Here is a 24997-nt window from a genome sequence, read left to right on the forward strand (position 1 = left end):
CAAACCAAAGGGATGGATCCAATTTTCCCTGCAATCCCTCAACATCTTCCTGATCTCCCCTCCCAGAATCCACCTGCCTGGAGGTCAAACAAAGCCACCTGAGTTTAGCATGGTCACAGGACCCATGGGCACCTGAAGGGCTGAAGTTGGATGCCATGCTTGCCATACCCCACCCCACCATCCCTTCATAGAGTCATGGAACCAAGCAGGCTGGAAGAGAGCTCCAAGCTCAGCCAGCCCAGCCTAGCACCCAGCCCTGCCCAACCAACCAGACCATGGCACTAAGTGCCCCAGCCAGGCTTGGCTGCAACACCTCCAGCCACAGCCACTCCACCACCTCCCTGGGCAGCCCATTCCAGTGCCAATCACTCTCTCTGCCAGCAACTTCCTCCTCACAGCCAGCCCAGACCTGCCCTGCCACAGCTTCAGCCTGGGTCCCCTTCTTCTGCTGCTGGCTGCCTGGCAGCAGAGCCCAACCCCACCTGGCCACAGCCTCCCTGCAGGCAGCTGCAGGCAGCAATGAGCTCTGCCCTGAGCCTCCTCTGCTGCAGGCTGCACCCCCCCAGCTCCCTCAGCCTCTCCTCACAGGGCTGTGCTCCAGGCCCCTCCCCAGCCTTGCTGCCCTGCTCCAAACACCTTCCAGCACCTCAGCATCTCTCTGCAATGGAGGAGCCCAGAACTGGACACAGCACTGCAGGGGTGGCCTGAGCAGTGCTGAGCACAGGGGTGAATATGGTTTGACCAAGAGACATCATGAGATAAGAGATGTGTCAAGTGATAGGAGGGGAGGAACTGGCCTGGAATTGTGCCAGGGGAGGCTCAGGTTGGAGAGGAGGAAAAATTCTTTTGCTGCAGGGGTGGTCAGGGATTGGCAGAGGCTGCCCAGGCAGGTGGTGGAGTCCCCATGCCTGGAGGTGTTCCAGAACCATGTGGATATGGCACTTGGGGCTGTGGTTTGGTGGCCATGGTGGGGTTGGGTTGCTGGTTGGCCTGGATGGTCTGGGAGGGCTTTTCCAAACCAAACAATGCTGTGATCCTATGAAACAAAGCTCCCAGGCATGAAACTCCCTTCCACTGCCATGAAGTGGGACTGATGGGATGGATTTGTTGACTGACTTCAGTAAGACTTAAAATCTATCCCCAAACGTCTTCTGACACAAAAATCCCACATGATTTCAGAGTGGGCTTACAGGAAACAGCAGCAAACTACCTTCCAGGAGCCCAAACCTTGTCAGAGTGACACAGGGACAGGGAAAACAGAGGGGAGGGAAGGTACTTACATTTACAAACAGAAGCTCTGTCCATTATCCAGATCAAGGAGGAGCAATATTCACAGTAGGTGGGGATGCTGTACTGGGTGGCCTTAAAGATGTGACCGTTGTGCTCTTCCACCTGCCACGACAAAGGTTGGGTGGTGAGGAGATGGATGAGTGTCTGCTCTGTGCAAAACGGGGAGGTGAAGGTGGGCAGAGCTCCAGCGTGTAGCTGTTACTTGCTTTGGTTTGCTGGGTGTCATAGAATCACAGAAACAGGCAGGCTGGAAGAGAGCTCCAAGCTCAGCCAGCCCAGCCTAGCACCCAGCCCTGCCCAACCAACCACACCATGGCACTAAGTGCCCCAGCCAGGCTTGGCTCCAACACCTCCAGCCACAGCCACTCCACCACCTCCCTGGGCAGCCCATTCCAATGCCAATCACTCTCTCTGCCAGGAACTTCCTCCTCACAGCCAGCCCAGACCTGCCCTGCCACAGCTTCAGCCTGGGTCCCCTTCTTCTGCTGCTGGCTGCCTGGCAGCAGAGCCCAACCCCAGCTGGCTACAGCCTCCCTGCAGGCAGCTGCAGGCAGCAATCAGCTCTGCCCTGAGCCTCCTCTGCTGCAGGCTGCACCCCCCCAGCTCCCTCAGCCTCTCCTCACAGGGCTGTGCTCCAGGCCCCTCCCCAGCCTTGCTGCCCTTCTCCAAACACCTTCCAGCACCTCAGCAGCTCTCTGCAATGGAGGAGCCCAGAGCTGGACACAGCACTGCAGGGGTGTCCTGAGCAGTGCTGAGCACAGGGGCACAAGAACCTCCCTTGTCCTGCTGCCCACACTGCTCCTGAGTCAGGCCAGCAGCTCTTGCCCAAGCAAACCAAACCCATCTCATCTTTCTAGGCTTCAAACCAGAGCAGAGCAGATTAAGATTGGATGTTTGGAACACTTCTTTACCATGAGGGAACACTGGAACAGGTTGCCCAGGGAGGTGGTTGAGGCCCCATCCCTGCAGATAAGGTGAGGCTTGACAGGGCTCTGGGCAACCTGCTCTAAGGGAAGATGTCCCTGCTGCCTGCAGAGGTTGGGCTGGATGAGCTTTGGAGTTCCCTTCCAACCCAGCCCATTCTATGGTTCTATGACTCCAAACATCCTTTCATGGCTGCACCTTCTCCACAGTGAGATGCTCAGAGCTCAGCAGAGTCGTGGGCAGGTCTCTTAGCACCCCTGACTCTGGCCACCAGGTCAGGAGTGTTTTAGGCAGTGGGCACAGAGTGCTCAACTCACCACATCAGCTTCCTTTTTCCTTCTCTTCTTTCGTTCCGTTTTTGGCACCTGGAAATAGGAAGAGCTCTAAATGCATCTGTGGGCAGCTTCCCCAGGTGAAGGTGCAGAGGCATGGCCAAGCCTGCCCACCCTCCAGTGCACCTGCAGCCCCAGGGGAGCCACTGGAGAAAGCTCTCCAGTGCCACCACCTCCTCTCCAGAAATCCCCTGCATGACTGTCCCCATCTTCACCCCAGACTTGAGGTCAGCTGCTGCTCTAGATGCAAGTCCAGCATCAGTGCCCTAAAGCTCTCCTGTCTGATGCAAGACACCCAAGAACATGGCACAGCACTGCAGCCAGAGCTGTTACTTCTTTTCCTCTTGTCCTATCACTCGTTGTGTGTGAGAAGAGACCAACTCCACCTTACCCCAACCTCCTCTCAGGGAGCTGCAGAGAGCAATGAGCTCTGCCCTCAGCCTCCTCTTCTCCTCACTCAAGCCCCCCAGCTCCCTCAGCTGCCCCTCCCCAGCCCTGCTCTCCAGACCCTTCACCAGCCTCATTGCTCTTCCCTCAATGTTCTTCTTGGAGTGAGGGACTCTGCTCCAAAGAAAACCTGCCCAGAGAGGAGCCTGGGGAGGACTGGCAGCAGGAGAGCCAGCAGATGGACTATTCATACACTGAGCCCAGCCTGAGAGCCCATGGCTGCCCTGACAGACAGCAGGGCGCAGGGAGAGTAGTTTGTGAGAAGCAGACTGTGAGCTCTGATTGCTCTGCAGACAGCCCCCAGCCCCTAAGGACAGCCCTGCCCATGTCTCCTTGTCCTGCAACCCAGCTGGTTCCCAGTATGGTCCATTGGGAAGTTGCCAGGAGGCCAGGAAAGTTGAGATCCCTTTCAGTGTCCCTCCAAGACTGACAGAGAAGCCCCAGATGCACACAGGAGCACTGGAGCTGCCCTGCGGATCGCTGGCAGGCTGGCAGCAGCCCAGCCCCGAGCTGAAGCAGCTCTGCTGGGCCCGGTGAGACGCAGGCAGTGCAGCACAGCTGCTGCTGCCCACCTGGCTGCCAGCAGAGGGGCAACAGAGCTCCTCGTGTGTCTCTGGAGAGTGCCCTCCCGCAGCCCCAAGGGGCTACAGAGAAGCAGCTCCTACCTTCAGCGCAGTGTAGTCCAGGGGTTTGTACTCCAGCATATATTCATCCAGGAAGACTTTGAAGGTGTTGACCCAGACTTTAACTGGAGACTCACTCCAGTCCCTCTGCTCCAGCCTCATGGTCTTCTCCAGGATCTGCTCGAACAAGGCGTAGAGGTCCTTGTAGCGAATGCTCTTCCCATCGTCCATCTGCCAGGGAACAGAAGCACAGAGAAGCCATTTGTGCACACCACTCACTGCTCAAGGGCACAGAGGATGTCAGAGCTTGGAAGGGACCTCTGCAGAGCTTCCAGTCCAACCTCTGCCAGAGCAGGAGCACACAACCCAGCTCAGGGCACACAGGAGCACATCCAGACAGGCCTGGAAAGGCTCCACACAAGGAGACTCCACAACCTCTCTGGGCAGCCTGTGCCAGGGCTCTGGGACCCTTCCAGGCAAGAAGTTCCCCCTTGTGCTGAGCTGGAACCTCCTGTGCTGCAGCTTCCATCCACTGCTGCTTGTCCTGTCCCAGGGAGCAGTGAGCAGAGCCTGTCCCCCCCTCCTGACCCCCAGCCCTCAGAGAGTTACAGACATTGATTCAATCCCCTCTCAGTCTTCTCCAGACTAAGCAGCCCCAGGGCCCTCAGCCTCTCCTCATCAGGCACTGCTCTCCAGTCCTCTCATCATCCTCATAGCCCTCCCTTGGACCCTCTCCAGCAGATCCCTGTCCCTCTGCAGCTGGGAAACCCAAAACTGAAGGCAGTGCTCAAGATGAGGTCTCAGCAGAGCAGAGTAGAGGGGCAGGAGCTTAATGGCCCCCAGGATGCCATTGGCCCTCCTGGCCCCAAGGGCACATTGCTGTGCCATGGACATCTCTAACACAGAGCTGTGCTGTGACCTTCTGTGACTCTGTGGCCTTTGGCATCTCACTGTGCAGGGCAGGAGGACGTTCAGTGCCAGCTCCAGCCTCAGAGGAACTTCTCATGCAACCTGGGCAATGAACTTGCTGCTTTGCAGAGTCACTGCGAGCAGCAGGCCTGGGTCAGTGCCCTCTGCACTGGGTCAAAAAGTGGCTGATGGCTCAGAGAGTGGTGGGGAATGGAACTAAGTCTGGCTGGCACCCACTCACCAGTGGTGCCCCTCAGGGTCCAGTACCAGGGCCTGTCCTCTTTAATAGCTTCATCAATGATCTGGAGGAGGGCAATGAGCACCCTCAGTAAGTCTGCAAGTCACAGCAAGCTGGGTGGCTGTGTCCATCTGCTAGAGGGTAGGGAAGCTTTACAGTGGGACCTGGACAGGTGAGAGCCATGGGCCAAGCCTAGAGGACAGAGAAGCTTTACAGTGGGACCTGGACAGGTGAGAGCCATGGGCCAAGCCTAGAGAACAGAGAAGCTTTACAGTGGGACCTGGACAGGTGAGAGCCATGGGCCAAGCCTAGAGGACAGAGAAGCTTTACAGTGGGACCTGGACAGGTGAGAGCCATGGGCCAAGCCTTGAGGACAGAGAAGCTTTACAGTGGGACCTGGACAGGTGAGAGCCATGGGCCAAGCCTAGAGGACAGAGAAGCTTTACAGTGGGACCTGGACAGGTGAGAGCCATGGGCCAAGCCTAGAGAACAGAGAAGCTTTACAGTGGGACCTGGACAGGTGAGAGTCATGGGCCAAGGTTAGCTGTGTGAAGTTCATCAATGCCAAGTGCCAGGTTCTGCACCTGGGTCACAACAACCCCATGGTAAGCTCCAGGCTTGGGAATGTGTGGTTGGAAAGCTGCAACTTGGAGAGGGACCTGGAGGTACTGGCTGATAGCTGACTGGCCATGAGCCAGCAGTGCCCAGGTGGCCAAGAAAGCCAATGGCATCCTGGCTTGGATCAGAACCAGGGTGGGCAGCAGGGACAGGAGGTGCCCATCCCCCTGAGCTCAGCTCTGTGGAGGCTACACCTCGAGTGCTGTGTTCAGCTCTGGGCTGCAGGAAGGACTTTGAGGAGCTGGAGCAGGTCCAGAGTAGGGCACTGAGGCTGGAGAAGGGCCTGGAGCAGCTGGGGATGAGGAGGGGCTGATGGTGCTGGGGGTGTGCAGGTAGAGCAGAGGAGCCTGAGGGCAGAGCTCATTGCTCTCTGCAGCTCCCTGCAGGGAGGTGGCAGTGAGGAGGGGGCAGCCTCTGCTCCCTGGTGCCAAGGGACAGGAGCAGAGGGAATGGCTCCAAGCTGCCCCAGGGGAGGCTCAGGCTGGAGCTCAGGGAATGTTTCTGCACTGGAAGGGTTCTCAGACACTGGCACAGGCTGCCCAGGGCAGTGCTGCAGTGCCCACTCCTGGGGGTGTTCAGCTGCTGTGAGCTGGCACCTAGGGCCAGGGCTCAGTAGTGCCCCTGCAGTGCGGGGTGGAGGCTGGGACTGGCTGAGCCTGGAGGCCTCTTGCAGCCAGAGGTGTTCTGTGGCTCTGTGCCAAGCCACAGCGAGCAGAGCTCAGCTGCAGAGGCAGGAGCAGAGCTCAGCTGCAGAGGCAGGAGCAGAGCTCAGCTGCAGAGGCAGGAGCAGAGCTCAGCTGCAGAGGCAGGAGCAGAGCTCAGCTGCAGAGGCAGGGGCAGAGCTCAGCTGCAGAGGCAGGGGCAGAGCTCAGCTGCAGAGGCAGGAGCAGAGCTCAGCTGCAGAGGCAGGAGCAGAGCTCAGCTGCAGAGGCAGGAGCAGAGCTCAGCTGCAGAGGCAGGAGCAGAGCTCAGCTGCAGAGGCAGGAGCAGAGCAGACCTCCCTGCTGCCTGGACACAGCCAACACTTGTGAACAACAGGAAGCTTTGCAGGCACTCTGGTGGCACACAGGAGCCTCTGGCCTTACTGCCACCCCACAGCTGACTGGGAGCAAGCTGGAACGAGATCTCAGAAACCTCCACACCGAGAGCTGGCTGAGGAGGAAGGGAGAGTCCAAACCTACAGCTCGTGGGGATGGAGAAGGAAGAACACAAAGAGTCTGAGTCTGCCTCTCTGCTCTGCTATGCTCTGCTGAGACCTCACCTGCAGTGCTGTGCCCAGCTCTGGGGCCCTCACACAAGAGGGACATGGAGCTGATGGAGTGGGCCAGAGGAGGCCACCAAGATGATAAGGGTCTGGGGAACCTCCCCTGTGAAGACAGTCTGAGAGATTTGGGGCTGCTCAGCCTGGGGAGGAGAAGGCTCTGAGGAGACCTCGGAGCTGCATTGCAGTATCTGAAGGGCTCATGCAGGAAGGCTGTGGAGGGGCTGCTCAGAAGGGCCTGTGGGGACAGGGCTGTGGTGGCAGGGTTGGAGCCAGGTGGGGTTGGTCTTTCCTCCCATGGAACGAGTGACAGGACGAGGAAACAGCCTCAGGTTGTGACAGGGGAGGTTCAGGTTGGCCATGAGGAACAATTTCTTTCACAAAAGGTTTGCCAAGCCCTGGCCCAGACTGCCCAGGGCAGGGATGGAGTCCCCATCCCTGGAGAGACTGAAAAGAATCACAGAATGCCAGGGGCTGGAGGGGACCTCCAGAGCTCAGCCAGTCCAATCTCCTGCAGAGCAGCAGCACCCAGAGCAGATCACACAGAACACATCCAGGTGGCGTTTGAGTATCTGCAGAGGGAGACTCCACAGCCCCCCCTGGGCAGCCTGTGCCAGGCTCTGGCACTCTCACAGGGAAGAAATTCCTCCTCCTGTTTCCATGGCACTTCCTCTGCCTCAGCTTCCACCACTGCCCCTTGTGCTGGCACTGGCACCACCCACCAGAGCCTGGCTCCAGCCTCTGGCACTCACCTGCACATCTTTATAAGCATGAAGGAGGTCACCCTCAGAGTCCTCTCCCAGCAGCACAGCCCCAGCTCCCTCAGGCTTTCCTAGCAGAGCTGTTCCACTGCCTGCAGCATCCTTGTGCCTCTCTGCTGGACTCTCTCAAGCTGTTCCCTGAGGTCCTTGAACTGAGCACCCAGAACTGGACCCAGTACCCCAGATGTGGCCTCAGCAGGGCAGAGCAGAGGGGCAAGAGAACCTCTCTGACCTACTCACCACAGCCCTTCTAATGCACCCCAGGATGCCCTTGGCCCTCCTGGCACCAGGGCACATTGCTGGCTCATGGGCACCCTCCCACCCACCAGGACCCTCAGGGCCTTTTCCCCTTCACAGATCTCCAGCAGCTCAGTCCCCAGCCTGTGCTGCTCCCTGGGGTTGTTCTTTCCCAGCTGCCAGCCTCTGCCCTTGCCCTGGTCCAGCTTCATTCCACTCCTGCCCAGCTCTCAGCCTGTCCAGGCCTGGCTGAATGGCAGCACAGCTCTCTGGTGTGTCCCAGCCACTCCACCCAGCTTGGTGCCACCAGCACACTTGCTGGCAGTGCCCTCTGTGCCCTCAGCCAGGGCACTGATGGATACATTGAACAGAACTGATCCCAGCACTGACCCCTGAGGGACTCCACTGGTCACAGGCCTCCAGCTGGACCCCATCCCACTGACCACAGCTCTCTGACTTCTTCCCTTCAGGCAGTTCCCACCCCACTGGCTCCCTGCCCACCCTGCCCAGCTCAGCTGTGGGGGTGCTGTGGCAGATGCTGTCAGATGCTCTGCTGAAGATGAAGATGTGGTGCTGAGGGTGTGGTTCAGTGGTGACCTGGCAGTGCTGGACTCCATGGTCCTTAAAGGTCTTCTCTAAGCAAAATGACTGCAAGGTCTGGTTTCCCCTGGCAGTGTGCAGCTCTGCCCTGTCCCCTCCTCACTCACCGCCAGGGCTGAGGAGTAAAAGCTGAAGATGTTCTGCCGGAATTCCTTCAGTGCCTTCTTGAAGAGCACATCCACCAGCGTCTCCTTCCTGCTGTCCTCGTTCTCCAGCTCGTTCATCTGGGAACCAAAGGCCTTTATGCAGCCCACCCCAGGGGTGCTGCAGCTCAGCACCAGCTGCCACAGCGCAGCACTGACCTGCACTTGCTCCACCCCAACCATTACAACGGCTACAAGGTGGCTCCCCCCGCGGGCAGGCTGCAGGCACCAGCACCTCCCCACTGCCCTCAGAACCACAGCACCACAGAAGGGAAGGGGCTGGAAGGGACCTCCAGAGCTCAGCCAGTCCAACCCCTGCCAGAGCAGCAGCACCCAGAGCAGATCACACAGAACACATCCAGGTAGGGTTTGAGTATCTGCAGAGAGGGAGACTCCACAGCCCCCCTGGGCAGCCTGTGCCAGGCTCTGGCACCTTCACAGGGAAAAAATTCCCCCTCCTGTTTCCATGGCACTTCCTCTGCCTCAGCTTCCACCACTGCCCCTTGTGCTGGCACTGGCACCACCCAGCAGAGCCTGGCTCCAGCCTCTGGCACTCGCTCTCTACATCTCTGCAACCATGAATGAGGTCACTCCTCAGGCTCCTCCTCTCCCAGCTGCACAGCCCCAGCTCCCTCAGGCTCTCCTCCCAGTGAGCTGTTCCACTGCCTGCAGCATCCCTGTCGCTCTGTGCTGGACTCTCTCAGGCAGTTCTCAAGCACTGTGGGCAGCAGGACAAGGGAGGTTCTTGTGCCCCTGTGCTCAGCACTGCTCAGGCCACCCCTGCAGTGCTGTGTCCAGCTCTGGGCTCCTGCATTGCAGAGAGATGCTGAGGTGCTGGAAGGTGTTTGGAGAAGGGCAGCAAGGCTGGGGAGGGGCCTGGAGCACAGCCCTGTGAGGAGAGGCTGAGGGAGCTGGGGGGGTGCAGCCTGCAGCAGAGGAGGCTCAGGGCAGAGCTGATTGCTGCCTGCAGCTGCCTGCAGGGAGGCTGTAGCCAGGTGGGGTTGGGCTCTGCTGCCAGGCAGCCAGCAGCAGCAGAAGGGGACCCAGGCTCAAGCTGTGCCAGGGCAGGTCTAGGCTGGCTGTGAGGAGGAAGTTGTTGTCAGAGAGAGTGATTGGCATTGGAATGGGCTGCCCAGGGAGGTGGTGGAGTGGCCATGGCTGGAGGTGTTGCAGCCAAGCCTGGCTGGGGCACTGAGTGCCATGGTCTGGTTGGTTGGGCAGGGCTGGGTGCTAGGCTGGGCTGGCTGAGCCTGGAGCTCTCTTCCCACGTAGTTCTATGTTTCTATGAAAAAGGATAGGGAAAATCAACTGTGTGGGGAGAAAAAGTCTCTGTGGTGACACAAGGATGGAGGGAAGGGCAGCTGGGAGGGAACAAGGGAGCAGTCCCACCTGCCCCAGCTGTGGGCTGGGCAAATGGTGCCTTCAGATCATAGAACTGTCAAGGCTGGAAGAGACCTTTGGGATCATCCAGTCCAGCTGCTCCCCCAGAGCTCACAGTGCTGCCACTGCCACAGAGCCCTCAGCACCACATCTGTGCAGCTTTTGAACACCTGCAGGGATGGGGACTCAGCCACCTCCCTGGGCAGCTTCTTCCAGTGCCCAAGAAGCCTTGCTGGGAAGGAATTGTTCCTGATGGCCAACCTGAAGCTCCCCTGGCACAACTTGAGGCCATTTCCTCTTGTCCTATCACTTGTTGTGTGTGAGAAGAGACCAACTTCACCTTGGTGGAGGTCACTTCCAGCCTGGGTGATCCTGTGTGCTTCTGGGAAAGGAAGCCTTGAGCTGTGTTTAATAACTCTCAGTGAGTGCTTGGTGCAAGGTCTAAAGCCTTGTCTTGGAGCTCCCACCTATGTCTGGAAGAGGCCTGCTGGTGTGGAGCAGGTTGGACTGGATGAGCTTGGAGGTCTCTTCCAACCTGGTTAATTCTATGGTTCTGTGATACTAGGGCCCTCATGGACTGGGGGGTCCAGAACTGGACACAGGACTCCAGATGCATCCTCAGCAGGGCAGAGCAGAGGAGCAGGAGAACCTCTCTTGACCTACTCACCACAACCCCTCTAATCCACCCCAGGATGCCTTTGCCCCTCCTGGCCACCAGAGCACATTGCTGGCTCATGGTCACTCTCCCACTCAGCAGGACCTCTCAGGTCCTTGCTGCCTTCCAACAGGTCAGGAAGAGGTTTTACCTTCTTCAGGAGGAACTCATCCATGCTTTTGAGGTCGCTGGCACTGGTGATGATCTGCAGGGAGTCGTTCTGCCACTGCACAGGCTCCAGAGCCACGTTGCTGATCTTGACGCTGCGCTTGCGCTTGACCTTGGGGGAGGGCTCCTTGTTCTCCTTGAACTCCCTCCGGTACAGCCCTGACAGCTCAGGGCTCCTGGGGGGGGTCAGGTGGTGAGGACCCAGCTCTGGGAAGGTTGGGGAGGGGATGAAGAGGGGAAAGAGATTGAAGAGCAGATGAAAAATAAGGAACAGTGAGGGTGGTGAGACCCTGGCACAGGTTGAGGGTGGTGAGACACTGGCACAACCTCCCTGGAGGTGTTCAGGACCAGGTTGGATGAGGCCTTGAGCAACCTGGGCTAGAGGGAGGGGTGTCCCTGCCCATGCAGGAGGAGGGGGGAGGTTGGACCTGGATGAGGAGGGCAGCACTGTGTGGTGCTCTGGGCAGATTAGAGGTCAATTCCCCTTTGCTTGCTTCCTGCATCACCAGGGGAAACATCTGTGCAGTGCCCACGTCCAGATGGCTGCTGGGAGGATTAGTCACATGGAATTCCTTGAGACCCACTTAGGATCCCACCCTCTAACCTAATTGCCACTGCTTCAGGCTGGCACTGGCAGAGGCATGAAGCAGGAGGGACGTTGGATGTGTGCAGCCTGCCAGCCCCCTTATCCTGCAGCATCTTCTGCTGGGCCACACCATCTCCATACCTCTCCCACCTCCAACCCCCTCCAATCCCCCTCACTGCTGGATCTTCACACCAGCCTTACCCATTGGGCTATGTGTGGCTGCAGGCAGTGCCGAAGGTGCCCAGGCTGTGCCCTTTGCCATGCCCACAGGTGTCACTCCCCTGCTCCCCACTGCTCCTTGCCACCCAACCACTCACCTTCGCCAAGCTGCAAGCCAGAAATCACCTCCCTGCCAGGGGCCTCTTGCTCAGCATACAGCTCCAGCAGCTCAGATTGGGTGGCCAGCTTCTCCCGGGAGGTCTTCTTCTCTCCTTGCTTGCCCTTCACCCAGAACCTCATCTTGGCTCGCTGAGGCCTGCAGAGAAATTGTGGGGAGAGGAACTGCCTTAACTGTGCCAAACCAGCTAGGACACCAGGCTAGGAGCAGCTGTGGAGCTGCTGGAGGGTAGCAGAGCCCTGCAGAGGGACCTGGCCAGGCTGCATGGGTGGGCAGAAGCCAACGGGATGAGACTGAACAAGGCCAAGGGCAGGTTCTGCACTTAGGCCACAACAACCCCAAGCAGCACTACAGGCTGGGCCCAGAGTGGCTGAGAGCAGGCAGGCAGAGAGGGAGCTGGGGGTGCTGGCAGAGAGGAGCTGCAGAGGAGGCAGCAGTGCCCAGGTGGGCAGCAGAGCCAATGGCATCCTGGGCTGGCTCAGGAGCAGTGTGGGCAGCAGGACAAGGGAGGTTCTTGTGCCCCTGTGCTCAGCACTGCTCAGGCCACCCCTGCAGTGCTGTGTCCAGTGCTGGGCTCCTCCACTGCAGAGATGCTGAGGTGCTGGAAGGTGCCCAGAGGAGGGCAGCAAGGCTGGGGAGGGGCCTGGAGCAGAGCCCTGTGAGGAGAGGCTGAGGGAGCTGGGGGGGTGCAGCCTGCAGCAGAGGAGGCTCAGGGCAGAGCTGATTGCTGCCTGCAGCTGCCTGCAGGGAGGCTGTAGCCAGCTGGGGTTGGGCTCTGCTGCCAGGCAAGCAGCACCAGAACGAGGGGACACAGCCTCAAGCTGTGGCAGGGCAGGTCTGGGCTGGCTGTGAGGAGGAAGTTGTTGTCAGAGAGAGTGATTGGCACTGGAATGGGCTGCCCAGGGAGGTGGTGGAGTGGCTGTGGCTGGAGGTGTTGAAGCCAAGCCTGGCTGTGGCACTTAGTGCCATGGTCTGGTTGGTTGGGCAGGGCTGGGTGCTAGGTTGGGCTGGCTGAGCTTGGAGCTCTCTTCCAGCCTTCTTGAGTCTGTGATTCTATGAACTCTTTTTATGTGGTGGAGTTCCCATCCCTGGAGGTGCTTAAAAAGAGGCTGGGTGAGGCATTTAGTGCCATGGTTTAGTTAATTAGATGGTACTGGGTGATTGGTTGGACTCCAGGATGTGGGAGGTGTCCCTGCCTATGGCCCAGGGAGGGTTGGAACTGGGTGAGCTTTGAGGTCCTTTCCAACCTAGACCATTCTATGATTCTATCTCAGAGGTCTTTTTCCAACCTTGTTAATTCTGTGAACTCCTACTGGAACCACCAAGGTGCTTGTCCTCAGGGAAACACAAGCAACTCGAGTTTCGTGGATGCAGTTGGGTGCTTTGGGATGGGATTGTCTGGCCCATGTCATCAGGAGGTTGCCATAACATGAGCAGGATGCCCAAGCATGGCCAGAGCCAAGGAGGAAAGGTGGCACCAGTAACCTGTGTGCTGGCTTTGGCTGGTGGAGCTGCAAAGCAGCTGGGATAGAATCAGAATGGTTTAGGTTGGAAGTGACCTCAAAGCTCAGCCACTTCCAACCCCCCTGTGCCATAGGCAGGGACACCTCCCACTAGAACAGGTTGCTCAAGGCCTCGTCCAGTCTGGCCTTGAACACCTGCAGGGAGGTTGTGGAGCACAGAATCACCCAATGTGATCAAAGATCACATTGGTTGATTCTGGGCCCCACAACCTCTCTGGGCAACCTGTGCCAGTCTCTCACCACCCTCACTGCCAAGAACCCTTTCCTAACACCCACTTTCAATCTCCCCTCTGCCACTTCAAACCCATTCCTCCTCCTCCTGGCATCACAAGCCCTTCTCAATAGTCCCTCCCCAGCCCTCCTGTAGCCCCCTTCAGACTCTGCAAGGCCACTCCAAGGTCTCCTCCAAGCCTTCTCCTCTCCAGGCTGCACAGCCCCAACTCTCTCAGCCTGTGCTCACAGCAGAGCTGCTGCAGCCCTCTCACCATCTTGGTGGCCTCCTCTGGGCTGGCTCCAACACTTCCATGTGCTGCTTGTGCTGGGGGCTGCAGAGCTGCCCCCAGGAGTGCAGGTGGGGTGTGAGGAGAGCAGAGCCAAGGGGCAGAATCCCCTCCCTTGCCCTGTGCCCACACTGCTCTGGCTGCAGCCCAGCACAGGCTTGTGTCTGGGCTGCACTCACCCTGCAGGCTCCTGTGGAGCTTTGCATCAGCCCAGAGCCCCAGGGCCTGTTCCTCAGGGCTGCTCTCAGCCATTCCCCACCCAGCCTGGAGCTGTACTGGAAAGAAACATGCAGGAGGGACTCATCCTCCACCTGGAGGATGATGAGGGACTGGAGCAGTGCCTGGTGAGGAGAGGCTGAGGGCCTTGGGCCTGATCAGTCTGGAGAAGAGAAGACTGAGAGGGGATTGAATCAATGTCTATAACCTTCTGAGGACTGGGGGTCAGGAGGGGGGACAGGCTCTGCTCACTGCTGCCTGGCACAGGACAAGCAGCAGTGGATGGAAGCTGCAGCACAGGAGGTTCCAGCTCAGCACAAGGGGGAACTTCTTTGCTGGAAGGGTCCCAGAGCCCTGGCACAGGCTGCCCAGAGAGGTTGTGGAGTCTCCTTGTATGGAGCCTTTCCAGGCCTGTCTGGATGTGTTCCTGTGTGCCCTGAGCTGGATTGTGTGGTGCTGCTCTGGCAGGGGAGTTGGACTCAATGATGTCTTTGGGTCCTTTCCACTCCCCAACATCCTGTGAGCTGTGATGCTTTTCCCCTTCTGTTAGTCACAGTTGGGCTTCCCCCGAGAGGGTGGGAGCTGGTCAGGCTGAGCTCATGGTGTGGAGCCTTATGAGGGCAGGTTGAGAGCCCTGGGGCTGCTTAGTCTGGAGAACAGAAGGCTGAGGGGGATCCAAGCAATGACTGTAGATAGCTGAGGGCTGGGGGTCAGGAAGGAGGGGACAGGGACAGGCTCTGCTCACCTGTGCCCTGGGATAGGACAAGGGGCAATGGATGGAAGCTACAGCTCAGGCACTTCACTGTGCTCCTTGGGTGCCTTCCAGCCCCTGCCACGCTGCAGCCCTGTGCCCCAGCCACGCTGCTTACCTCCCATCTGCAGTCAGGCTCTTCTGCGTGGCCACAGGCTTCCCGAGCTCGCCCTGGGACATGGCTTTGTGCAGCTTGCTGTGGCCCTCCCCGGCGGCGAAGCGCTGCGCCGTCTGCAACGAGCCAAGCACACAGCTGGGGGCTTGGGAGCAAGACTCACACAGTCCACCTGCTCTGCCTTGCCTTCCAGCTGCCACCAGCTGGGCATCTGCAGTCCTCTCCAGCTAGGGACTGCAGCAAGAGTTTGGTGCCTCCTACAAAAGAAAGGCAACTCCAGCTCTACAGTGATGGCCCTGAGAGTCCATCTCCAGGACTCTACTCGAGGTCCAACCTCCTTTCTCCTTCAGTCAGTGATGTCTGCACCCTGCCTGAGTTGTACAGAACTGTAACTGCTGTCTGGATGTGCTTGTGAATTGTGCCTTGCTGTGAGCACAGCTTCATCTCACTGCCAAGCCCTCTGAGCTGCTCTGGGAAACTTCAAAGAGTGGGGGGTGAGAGTTGCTAATCCACCCCAGACCACCTCCAGGACTCCACTCTAGGTCCAGCCTCCTTTCTCCTTGAGCGAGTGTGCTGGTGTGAGGCTAATGGGAATGGTTTGATGAGAGAAACGAGATCATTGGCTGTGAAAAGAGAATAATGATGAGCTCTGCATCACTCATTGGTTTGCTGAGAGGGATCAAAAGCCAAAATATAAATAGTTGCTCTCAGCTGGGGCTGTGTGGCTGGACCTGATCGATTGCTCTTAACTCTGCTCGGCTCTAATATCTCTTCTAACCCACCACAGTCCACCTCGGGGACTCTACTCAAGGTCCAAGCTCATTTCTCCTTGAACAAGCACTGCTAAATAGCAGCATGCACCAAGCCATGGGTCCTCAACACTCATCCTGCACAACTGCTTGATGTTAGGAGGAAGTTGTTGGCAGAGAGAGTGATTGGCATTGGAATGGGCTCCCCAGGGAGGTGGTGGAGTGACCGTGGCTGGAGGTGTTGAAGCCAAGCCTGGCTGGGGCACTTAGTGCCATGGTCTGGTTGGTTGGGCAGGGCTGGGTGCTAGGTTGGGCTGGCTGAGCTTGGAGCTCTCTTCCAACCTGCTTGATTCTGTGATTCTATGCTCCACCATCTAGGTTATGGGCAGCCCAATTCTCCAGCCAAGAAGAGCCACAACAAAGCGATCCTGTGGTGTTCCTAGCACTGAAAGAACCTTTGACCACCTGGGTCTGTCTCAGCAGAGCTTCCTCCTCCCTCTCTTCTTATGGAGGACTTCAGAGCAACAAAGACCAAAGCCTCTGTGCCAAGCACATGCCAGACTGAGCCTTTAGGGAGCCAAGGTGTGGCAGCTTTCATGCGGTGGCTCTTGCCCTGGGATCATTTCTAAGGCTGGAATGAACTTGCAAGAATTCAACCCAACAGGATAGGCCATGAAAAAGTCCAGAGATAACCCTGGTCTATTAAACCCAGCTTGGGGGGCTTTATTGCTTTCCCCAATTGCAGCTGTGACTTCAGAAGTGGACTCCTGGAGAACAGATCAGTGGCATGAGGAAAGCTGGGGATGAGGCTGTATGGAAGGACTCACAGATTGGATTGGGTTGGGAGAGATCCTCAAAGCTCATCCTGCCCAAACCCCCTGCACTCAGCAGGGAAACTTCCAGCTAGAGCAGGCTCATAAAGTCTGATCTTCAGTGCCTCCAGGGATGGAGCCTCCAGCACAGCCCTGGGCAGCCTGTGCCAGTGTCTGCCCACCCTCACTCTGCACAGCTTCCTCCTCATGCCCAACCTAACTCTGCCCTGCTCCAGTTCCAAACCACTGCCCTCAGCCTGTCCCCACAGCCCCTCCTGAGCAGGCCCTGCCCAGCCTGCAGCTCCCTGCAGACACTGAGCTGCAGCTCTGAGCTCTGCCTGCAGACTTCTCCTCTCCAAGTCGGACAGCTCCAGCTCTCCAGCCTGTCCCCACAGCAAAGCTTCTCCAGCCCTCTCAGCATCTTGGTGGCCTTCTCTGGACCCTCTCCATCAGGCCCAGGTCTCTCTTGTGCTGGGGACACCACAGCTGGCCCCAGCCCTGCAGGTGAGGTCTCCCCAGCAGAGAGCAGAGGGGCAGGATCCCTCTCTCCAGCTCTGCCCACACTGCTCTGGATGCAGCTCAGGCTGTCCTTGGCCTTCTGTGCTGCCAGTGCCCATTGCTGGCTCCTGCCCAGCTTCTCCCCCACCAGCACCCCTAAGTCCTTCTCTGCAGGGCTTGTCTCAATCTCATCACCCCCAGCCTGGACTGGTATTGAGGGTGCCCTGCTCTAGGTGCAATCTCCCTGAGTCAGGAGATGGTGGTTAAACATCTCCTGTAGCTTCTGCACCACCTCAGTGTCTGAGCTGAGCATGTTGTGATTTGAAGCCTTCATTTCTCTACCACTAAAAACATTTCTGATACAGTTGTAGAAAAAGGGTTTCAAGGTTTTCTTTTTCCACCCCTGGACTGCCCTTCCCAGGAGCCAGGAGATGGCAGCACACGAGCCAAAACTGCCAGTGTGAAAGGGAGATGCTGCCAGGACCATCCAAAGGTTTCTTGCTCCTGTGGCTCTTCTATTTAGGAGATGTTCACTGCTTAGGGAATGCAATTTTGGGGCAAGAGTGGAAGAAGGATGATCAACCACTGCTGTCTCTCTGAGGGAAAAATGGAAGAGGGATGTTCTGCTGCATCCTGGGAAGCAGCAAAATCAGCATGGCCAGCAGGGGAAGAGGGGATCCTGCCCCTCTGCTCTGTGGAGAGCTCACCTGCAGGGCTAGGGCCAGCTGTGGGACCCCCAACACAAGAGAGACCTGGACCTGATGGAGAGGGTCCAGAGGAGGCAGCAAAGATGCTCAGAGGGCTGGGGAACCTCTCCTCTGAGGACAGGCTGAGAGTGGGGGCTGCTCAGTCTGGAGAAGAGAAGGCTACAGGGAGAACTCAGAGCTGCAGGGGAGCTGCAGGCTGGACAGGGACTGCTCAGGAGGGGCTGTGGGGACAGGCTGAGGGCAGTGGTTTGGAACTGGAGCAGGGCAGAGTTAGGTTGGGCATGAGGAGGAAGCTGTGCAGAGTGAGGGTGGGCAGACACTGGCACAGGCTGCCCAGGGCTGTGCTGGAGGCTTCATCCCTGGAGGTACCAAAGATCAGACTCAATGTGGCCCTGGGCAGCCTGCTCTAGCTGGAAGTTTCCCTGCTGAGTGCAGGGGGTGTTGGGGCCTTTGAGGGTCCCTTCCAACCTGATGCAATGTGTGAAGCTGCTCTACCACTGCTATCACCACTTCTCTGTGAGCAAAACTGGCAGAAGGATGTTCTGCCATTGCCATCATCACCTCTCTGCTCTGCTCCTTCTTCATCTACTATTGCTCAGCATTTCCTCTGCTGCTATCACAGCAACCTCTCCAGCTCCTCAAAGTACAGCCCAAAAGGTGGTTTTGGTGTGAGATCCTTCTGTCTGAGGGACTCCTCCAAGAAGCTCTGAAGGGGAAGGTTCTTGTCTGGTTAGGAAGCCTTCTCAAATGTCAAGATGAGCCTCTGCACCAGAACATCTCCAGGCAGGGAACACCACAAAGCATCACCTGTGGGCAAACTGCAGTAGCTGTGGGTGTGGAGTTGTCCCTTCTCTGAAGAGGGGAGCAGGCATTTTCCCTCTGAAAGAGGAACTTGTGTTCCCCCCATCCATGCTGGCACAAGAGAACTATGGCCAAAGGCCTGGTCCCAGCAGGCTGCCTGGAAGAGCTTCCCGAAGCACAAGGGCAAGAGATCTTCTCTCCTTGCTGGCTCTCCAGGCATGCCTGGCATCAGCTGGTGACAGACCCTTGGACTGATGCTTGTCAGTGTGTGGCTTTGGCATGCAGGCTGGAGCATTGCTTTGCTTCCCAAGCTCTCTGTGAGAGCCTCTGCTGTGCTTTCTCTAACCAAGGCTTTCCACTTAGCTCACACAAGCTTAGGTGCAAACCAGCAGGGCTCTTAGTATGTGCTGACCACAGGCAGCAGCTGCTCCTCCTACTTTTGTCACCACAAGGTAGGTGAAAATCCTCAGCTATTCACTAGCCAAAACACTCAAGCAACCTTTGAAGGTTTGGCCTTGCCAGGAAGCCCTTCAGCCTTAAAGGCACCCTGGAGTCAGCTGTGTCTTATACCCTGGAGCACCTTGGCCTTCAGCTCTGCCTGCAACCTGCTCTGAGTAACTCCAGACCTAAGTCAGGAGCATCAGTTTCTGGTGGACCTCCACGCACCAGCTGGTGAAATGACCATCACTGACTTGGCAATCAACAAACCAACGGGCAAAACAGGCAGGCTCATGCCAGTGCAGCTGCTGAGCCACCTCCTGCCCAGCTGCAGCTCAGCTCTCTTTGGTCTATCCTCAGCCCTTGGCTGCTGAGCAGCACATTCCAAGAGGCTTTCTTTGGGGACAGTCCTAGCTGGAGGCTGGAGCTGTGTGAATAAGACACTCACCAGCATGGAAAGTAGCCCCTGGGTGGCAGCTGCCTGACTTGGCTTCAGGTGAACATCACAAGACACAACAAATGTGCCCACACAGACACCAGCCTGGCTTGAGCCTGCGGCCAGCCCGACATGCACCAGCAGTGTGCTGTCCTGGGCTGCTCCATCATCTGCAACACCCAGCTGGGCTCTGCTGAGCAAGATCAATAAACAGGCTCTAAATTTAGCCTCTCGTGGCAATTGTGACCCAGATAAAGGCCCAAGCCAAAGGGCTGGACCCAAACCTGCAATACAGAACGCAGATGGAAACGCTGCAGACGCCGGCAGAGAGCAGGAGGTGACCCTGGGCACACTGCTGCAGGGCAGCACTCGCTAGGAAGCAGAACTCACACCAGGGGTCAAAGTGCCACCACCACTTAGAGCTAGTGATGGAGAGCAGAGAAGGAGGGGTACAGGGCAGATGAGAGACAGTTGGCACCTACTGCTACCTGCATGCTGTGAGAGCTGTTGAGTCAGGTGAGCAGAGTCCAAAGGAGCATTCCCAAAAAGTGGAATGAGCCAGGCTGCTCCCAGGGCTGGAGCTTGCTGAGCACCAGACCAGCAGCAGAGATTTCTACAGCTAAAAAGCCTCTAAACCATAGTTGGGGGTGGCCTCCAGGAACACAGCATGGCACACCTCACCCAGGGGGCATAGAACATAGAACCCCTCCTGCTGCTGCACAAAACCCTCCCTCGCCTCATCTGTGAGCAAGGAGAAGCACCAAGAGGCCTCACTTCATAGAGCTTGTGTCTTTCAACCAGCTTTGGAGTATTCCTGGCTCATAGCCTCTGGAAATTCACCAAAAGCAACCTTGAAAATCCATGGAGTTTGTAAACCTCTGCCCTCTTCCAGTGAGGAAAAACAGACCCCTTGGAATCAAAGCAGCTAACAGAAAAGCCAGGAGAAGCCCTCCTTGGCCACCTGCCTTGCTGGGAAAAGCAGATTTTAGGATTGCAGAAGATGTTTGCCAGAGCCACGGCAAGGCTGCAGCAGAAACTAAATCCCTGGCTGTGGCTTTCAGGCTTTCCTTGGGTTTTCTGCTCAGCTCCACAGCCAGCTCCAGAGCTCTCCTGGCACCTGAGCTCTCCTGGCAGGAAACAATTCCTGGTGAAGCCACACTTCTACAGGAGCATCTCCACCACCTCAGGAATAAAACTCCAGGAGTGAGCTGGAAGCTGCTGGCCTCTGCTGCTCCTGAAGCCTCCTGGTTTGTGACTTTCCAAAAGCAGCTTATCCAGGCAGGAGATTAAGCCTGGGATGCAGAACCTCAGCAGCGTGGGCTCAGCCATCATGGTCCTGCAGCCCATGAACCTGCTCAGGGACACCAGTTACTGTGCCTGAAAAAGCCACTAAGGAGGCTTTGGGTTTTGAGCCCCACTTGTGCTCCTCACTGTGTTTCTACTGCCCACCTGGCACAGCTTTGCCTTCCCCGAGCCGCTGCCTGCCAGCGTCGCTCCCTTGACTGAGGGCTGAAGGATCATCTGTGGCTGAGGACACAAAGGCCAACGTGCCAGGAGGGCAGGACTGATGCCATTTTCTTTTGTCCCCTCTTGCTTTTTGGACCATGCTTCTTTGAATCTTTTTTATCACAGAGTCAGAGGATGGTTTGGATTGGAAGGGACCTTAGAGATCATTCAGTCCCACCCCTTCTGCCATAGGCAGGGGACACCTCCCACCAGCCCAAGGTTGCCCAAAGCCTCACCCAACCTGGCCTTCAACACCTCCAGTGAGGGAGCATGCCTGGAGGTGTGTGGATCATTATTAGAGCAAAAGCATCCTGGAAGGCTTTACCATTGAGGTTAAAACCCCCAAGACTCCAGGCAGCTGTGTGACACAGGTTGCAATGCCTCAGTAGCTGCTATCAAATGGAACAATGCAGCAGGCTGCCCAGGGAGGTGGTTGAGGCCCCAGCCCTGGAGACATTCAAAGTGAGGCTGGACAGGGCTCTGGGCAACCTGCTCTAGTGGAACAGTGACTGCAGGAGGGTTGGACTGGATGAGCTTTGGAGTTCCCTTCCAACCCAGCCCAACCCATTCTAGGATTCTATGTTCAAAACCCAACCAACCCCAGGAAGGTAAAGCTGCTGGGGGCAGCTCCTCAGCAGCATTTAGCAGTCTGAAAGTATGAGAGGAGCAAGAGGGAAGGAGACAAAACTGACAATCTGAAGGAGGTGGAAGGAAAACTCTCAGTCTCGAAGTAGGAGGATGGGAACACCTAAGGGTGCAGAAAGCAGAGGATCTGCTGGAAGCAACTGCTTATCCCAAACCTCCTTCACTTGGCAGACTCCTTTAGAGACACTTCAGAGGTCTCTTCCAACTCAGACCATTCCATGATTCTATGAAATCAAGCCAGGAACCATCCCCACGGCCAGGAAACGCAAACAAGTTCCCCCTTCTGCATCCATTTCTGCTGTGTTCACTGAGCTCACCCTTCTGCAGCAGCCTTGGAAGCAGGAGAAGCAGCAGTGCAGGGAGGAGGGCAGCTAAAGTTAGCAGAGGGAGAGGGGGAGAGACAGAGGGAGAGAAAGAGAGGCTCCCTGGTCTCATTTCCACCGTCTGGGAAAGCAAAAACGTTACCATTTCAGAGTCACTGTAACAGGCCTGGCCCAGGCGAGCTGCAGGCAGCGCCTCGGGCTGAGGAGGTTGGTCAGAGGAGAGAAGGAACTCAAAATTGTCATGGTAATCCTCTTCCTCCGTGTCCCCCTCCCCATCAGCACAAGTACCTCTAGTCAAGAAATCGGAGCGCGTCCGCGCCATGCGGGCTTTCTTTTTATGGCTCGGTCTGGGCACCTGCTCGGCCAGAGGACAAAACAGAACAACAGAAAGGGGCTTTAAAATAACAACAAAACCCAAACCAAACGATGACAACTGAAAGAAGAGAAAGAAAGCAAAAGAAAACAAAACAGAAAAGGAGATCCTGGCCCAGGTGTGCTGGTTTGAGGCTAACTGGAATATTTTACTGAGAGAAATTCAATCCTTAGCTGTGAGAGGAAAGGAAGAAAAAACAACAATAACCTGGATCCTTTCTTCAGGCAGAGAGGGAGCTGAGGGTGCTGGCAGAGAGGAGCTGAAGAGGAGGCAGCAGTGCCCAGGTGGGCAGCAGAGCCAATGGCATCCTGGGCTGGCTCAGGAGCAGTGTGGGCAGCAGGACAAGGGAGGTTCTTCTGCCCCTGTGCTCATAGAATCACAGAATCAAGCAGGTTGGAAGAGACCTCTAAGCTCATCCAGCCCAACCTAGCACCCAGCCCTGGCCAATCAACCAGACCATGGCACTAAGTGCCCCAGCCAGGTTTTGCTTCAACACCTCCAGGAGGTATTGAAGGCATGGAGGCACCCAGGGACAGAAGGGGACACAGCCTCAAGCTGTGCCAGAGCAGGTCTGGGCTGGATGTGAGGAGGAAGTTCCTGGCAGAGAGAGTGATTGGCATTGGAATGGGCTGCCCAGGGAGGTGGTGGAGTGGCTGTGGCTGGAGGTGTTGAAGCCAAGCCTGGCTGGGGCACTTAGTGCCATGGTCTGGTTGGTTGGTTGGGGCTGGGTGCTAGGTTGGGCTGGCTGAGCTTGGAGCTCTCTTCCAGCCTGCTTGATTCTGTGATTCTGTGATTCTTCTGCTGAAAAATGCAACGAGTCAAAGCACAGATCTAAGACACTCACTGCTCTCACACTGCTCAGCTCTCAGTTCTGCTCCTCTCTGACAGTCTCCGTGGTTGTCTCTGCCTTAACTCTTTAATCCAACCTAACCCTTTCCCCTCTAACCTCCTTGTTGTCTTTCTGCCATCTCACCTTAGACCTCTCCAGATTTATCACATGAGATATAGAGGTACTGATCTGGTTATTTCTGGAGGGAGGGAAAGAGGGGAAGGGGATGAGGAGGCTTGGGTGGGGATCTGACTGTTCTGGCAGGGGCATTGTGCTTCTGTAGTACTTTCAATTTGTCTATAACTGTAAGCGCTGTGTATAAAGCTGCTTGTGCTCAGCTGTAAATATAGCTTTGTTCCTCAACTTCCAGCTGGCTGAGTCTAGGCTGGGTGATGTTGTGGAGTGTGGGAGGGGGCAGGTAACTCCCAAACCATCACACCAGGTCTGGCATCATCAGTGCAGCTCCGGCACAGCCTCCGGGCAGCCCTGAGTGCCTCCTCACTGCTCCGCTGAGACTACACCTGGAGCAATGTGCCCAGTTCTGGAGCCACTGGGACAGGAAAGAGCTGGAGGTGCTGGTAGGCATCCAGAGAAGGCCTGGAAGGACTGGAGCTGCTCTGCTATGAAGCCAAGCTGAGAGAGTTGGGGCCGTTCAGTCTGAAGAAGAGAAGGCTCCAAGGAGACCTTATTGTGGCCTTCCAGGATCTGAAGTGGGCTTCAAGAATGCTGGGGAGGGACTTTTTAGGGTGTCAGGTAGAGATAAGACTTTGGGGGATGGAGCAAAACTGGAAGTGGGGAGCTTCAGACTGGATGTTAGGAAGAAGTTCTTGAGTGTGAGGGTGATGAAAGACTGGAACAGGCTGCACAGGGAGTCACAGAATCACAGAATGTCAGAGGCTGGAAAGGACTTCAAAAGATCATCCAGCCCAACCCCCCTGCCAGAGCTGCATCACTTGGAGCAGATCACACCAGGAACACGAGGTGGTGGAAGCCTCATCCCTGGAGGTCTTTATGGCCAGGCTGGATGTGGCTCTGGGCAACCTGATCTAGAGGAAAGTTTCCCTGCCCGTGGCAGAGAGGTTGGAACTGGATGATCCTTCAGGTCCCTTCCAGCCCTGACATCTCTGTGATTCTGTGGCCCCAGGGAGGGGTCACTGTGTTCTGTCTGGCACACACAACAAAATCAGAGGGCCAGGAAAAGCACAACTGAAGGCAGCAGGATGAGGATGGACAATCATGGATACATACACTGGGACCAAACCAAGGCAAGACTCTGGAGGACAGTGTCAGGGCTGATGTCATGGAGGCCTTTTATTTTAAAGAGAAGGTTGAGTTTGTAACCTTCTCTTCAGCTGAAGCACTTGGAAGTGGAGGTTGCCACACCATGCCAGCCCCCTGCTGAGCAGCCCTTGTGCTTTCTACTCCACTTCTTGGCAGCTTTTGAGGAAAAACTGGCCAAAAAAATGGTTTCTTCTCCAAGCCTGTTCAATTCAAAGAGAGAATAAAGCCAGCCACAACTTACCTCTCCTCTGCCAGACCCTGGCATCTTGAATGGTTTCCTAGCTTGCTCCCCCTTGGGCAGGCACTGGTGATTTGCTCCTCTGCTGAAACACAAAGCACAGAGATTCAGAGCCCACCCCAGGTTCTTGCAGCACCTCTGGGCAGCACTCCCCAGTCAAAGCCCCCCCAGGTGACTCGGAAAGGGTCAGAGGGCAGAGGCTGTTTGCCAAGGAAAATCCAGAGGTTTATGGAATGGGTTGGGTCAGAAGGGACCTTCAAGGTCATCCAGTCCCAACCCCCCTGCCATGGGCAGGGACACCTCCCACTAGCTCAGGTTGCTCAAGGCCTCATCCAACCCAGACTGCAACACCTCCAGGCAGGGGGCAGCCACAGCCTCCCTGGGCAGCCTGTGCCAGGCTCTCCTCACTCAACGATTTCTTCCTCTTCTCCACTCTCACTCTCACCTCTCTCAGCTCAGAGCCATTGTCCCTCAGCCTGGCACTCCCAGCCCTTGTCAAAAGTCCCTCCCCAGCTCTCTCTTCAGGTACTGGAAGGCTGCTCTAAGGTCTCCCTGCAGCCTTCTGCTCTCCAGTGCCAACTCCAACTCTGCCAGCCTGTCCCCACAGGGGATGTTCTGCAGCCCTCTGATCATCTTTGTGGCCTCCTCTGGATCCTCTCCAGCAGCTCTGGATAAACTCCTCACCAACCCAGGAGCCAGGGCTCTCCTGAGGGGCAAAGGGATGGGCTTTAACTGCCTGCTCCCTTC

At 56.9% G+C, this 24997-nt stretch overlaps 1 protein-coding gene across 4 annotated transcripts in view; it reads right to left on the bottom strand.

The window, feature by feature from the left end:
* The window catches only part of MYO9A (myosin IXA), a 249586-nt gene that overhangs the window by 16932 nt on the left and 207657 nt on the right, over positions 1–24997 (bottom strand). For 3 of the 4 annotated variants that reach the window (XM_064157191.1, XM_064157190.1, XM_064157193.1), the window contains exons 25-33: positions 24254–24335; positions 21672–21884; positions 14618–14730; positions 11490–11647; positions 10570–10793; positions 8348–8464; positions 3659–3847; positions 2532–2579; positions 1281–1392 (exon numbers count right to left, since the gene is read on the bottom strand). In XM_064157191.1, the coding sequence (XP_064013261.1) occupies positions 1281–1392; positions 2532–2579; positions 3659–3847; positions 8348–8464; positions 10570–10793; positions 11490–11647; positions 14618–14730; positions 21672–21884; positions 24254–24335 (1256 nt within the window). The remainder of the gene's footprint in view (positions 1–1280; positions 1393–2531; positions 2580–3658; positions 3848–8347; positions 8465–10569; positions 10794–11489; positions 11648–14617; positions 14731–21671; positions 21885–24253; positions 24336–24997) is intronic. The other variant, XM_064157192.1, reaches the window with a different exon arrangement.

The sequence above is a fragment of the Pogoniulus pusillus genome, chromosome 17 (genome assembly GCF_015220805.1).
Source record: "Pogoniulus pusillus isolate bPogPus1 chromosome 17, bPogPus1.pri, whole genome shotgun sequence".
Taxonomy (NCBI): domain Eukaryota; kingdom Metazoa; phylum Chordata; class Aves; order Piciformes; family Lybiidae; genus Pogoniulus; species Pogoniulus pusillus.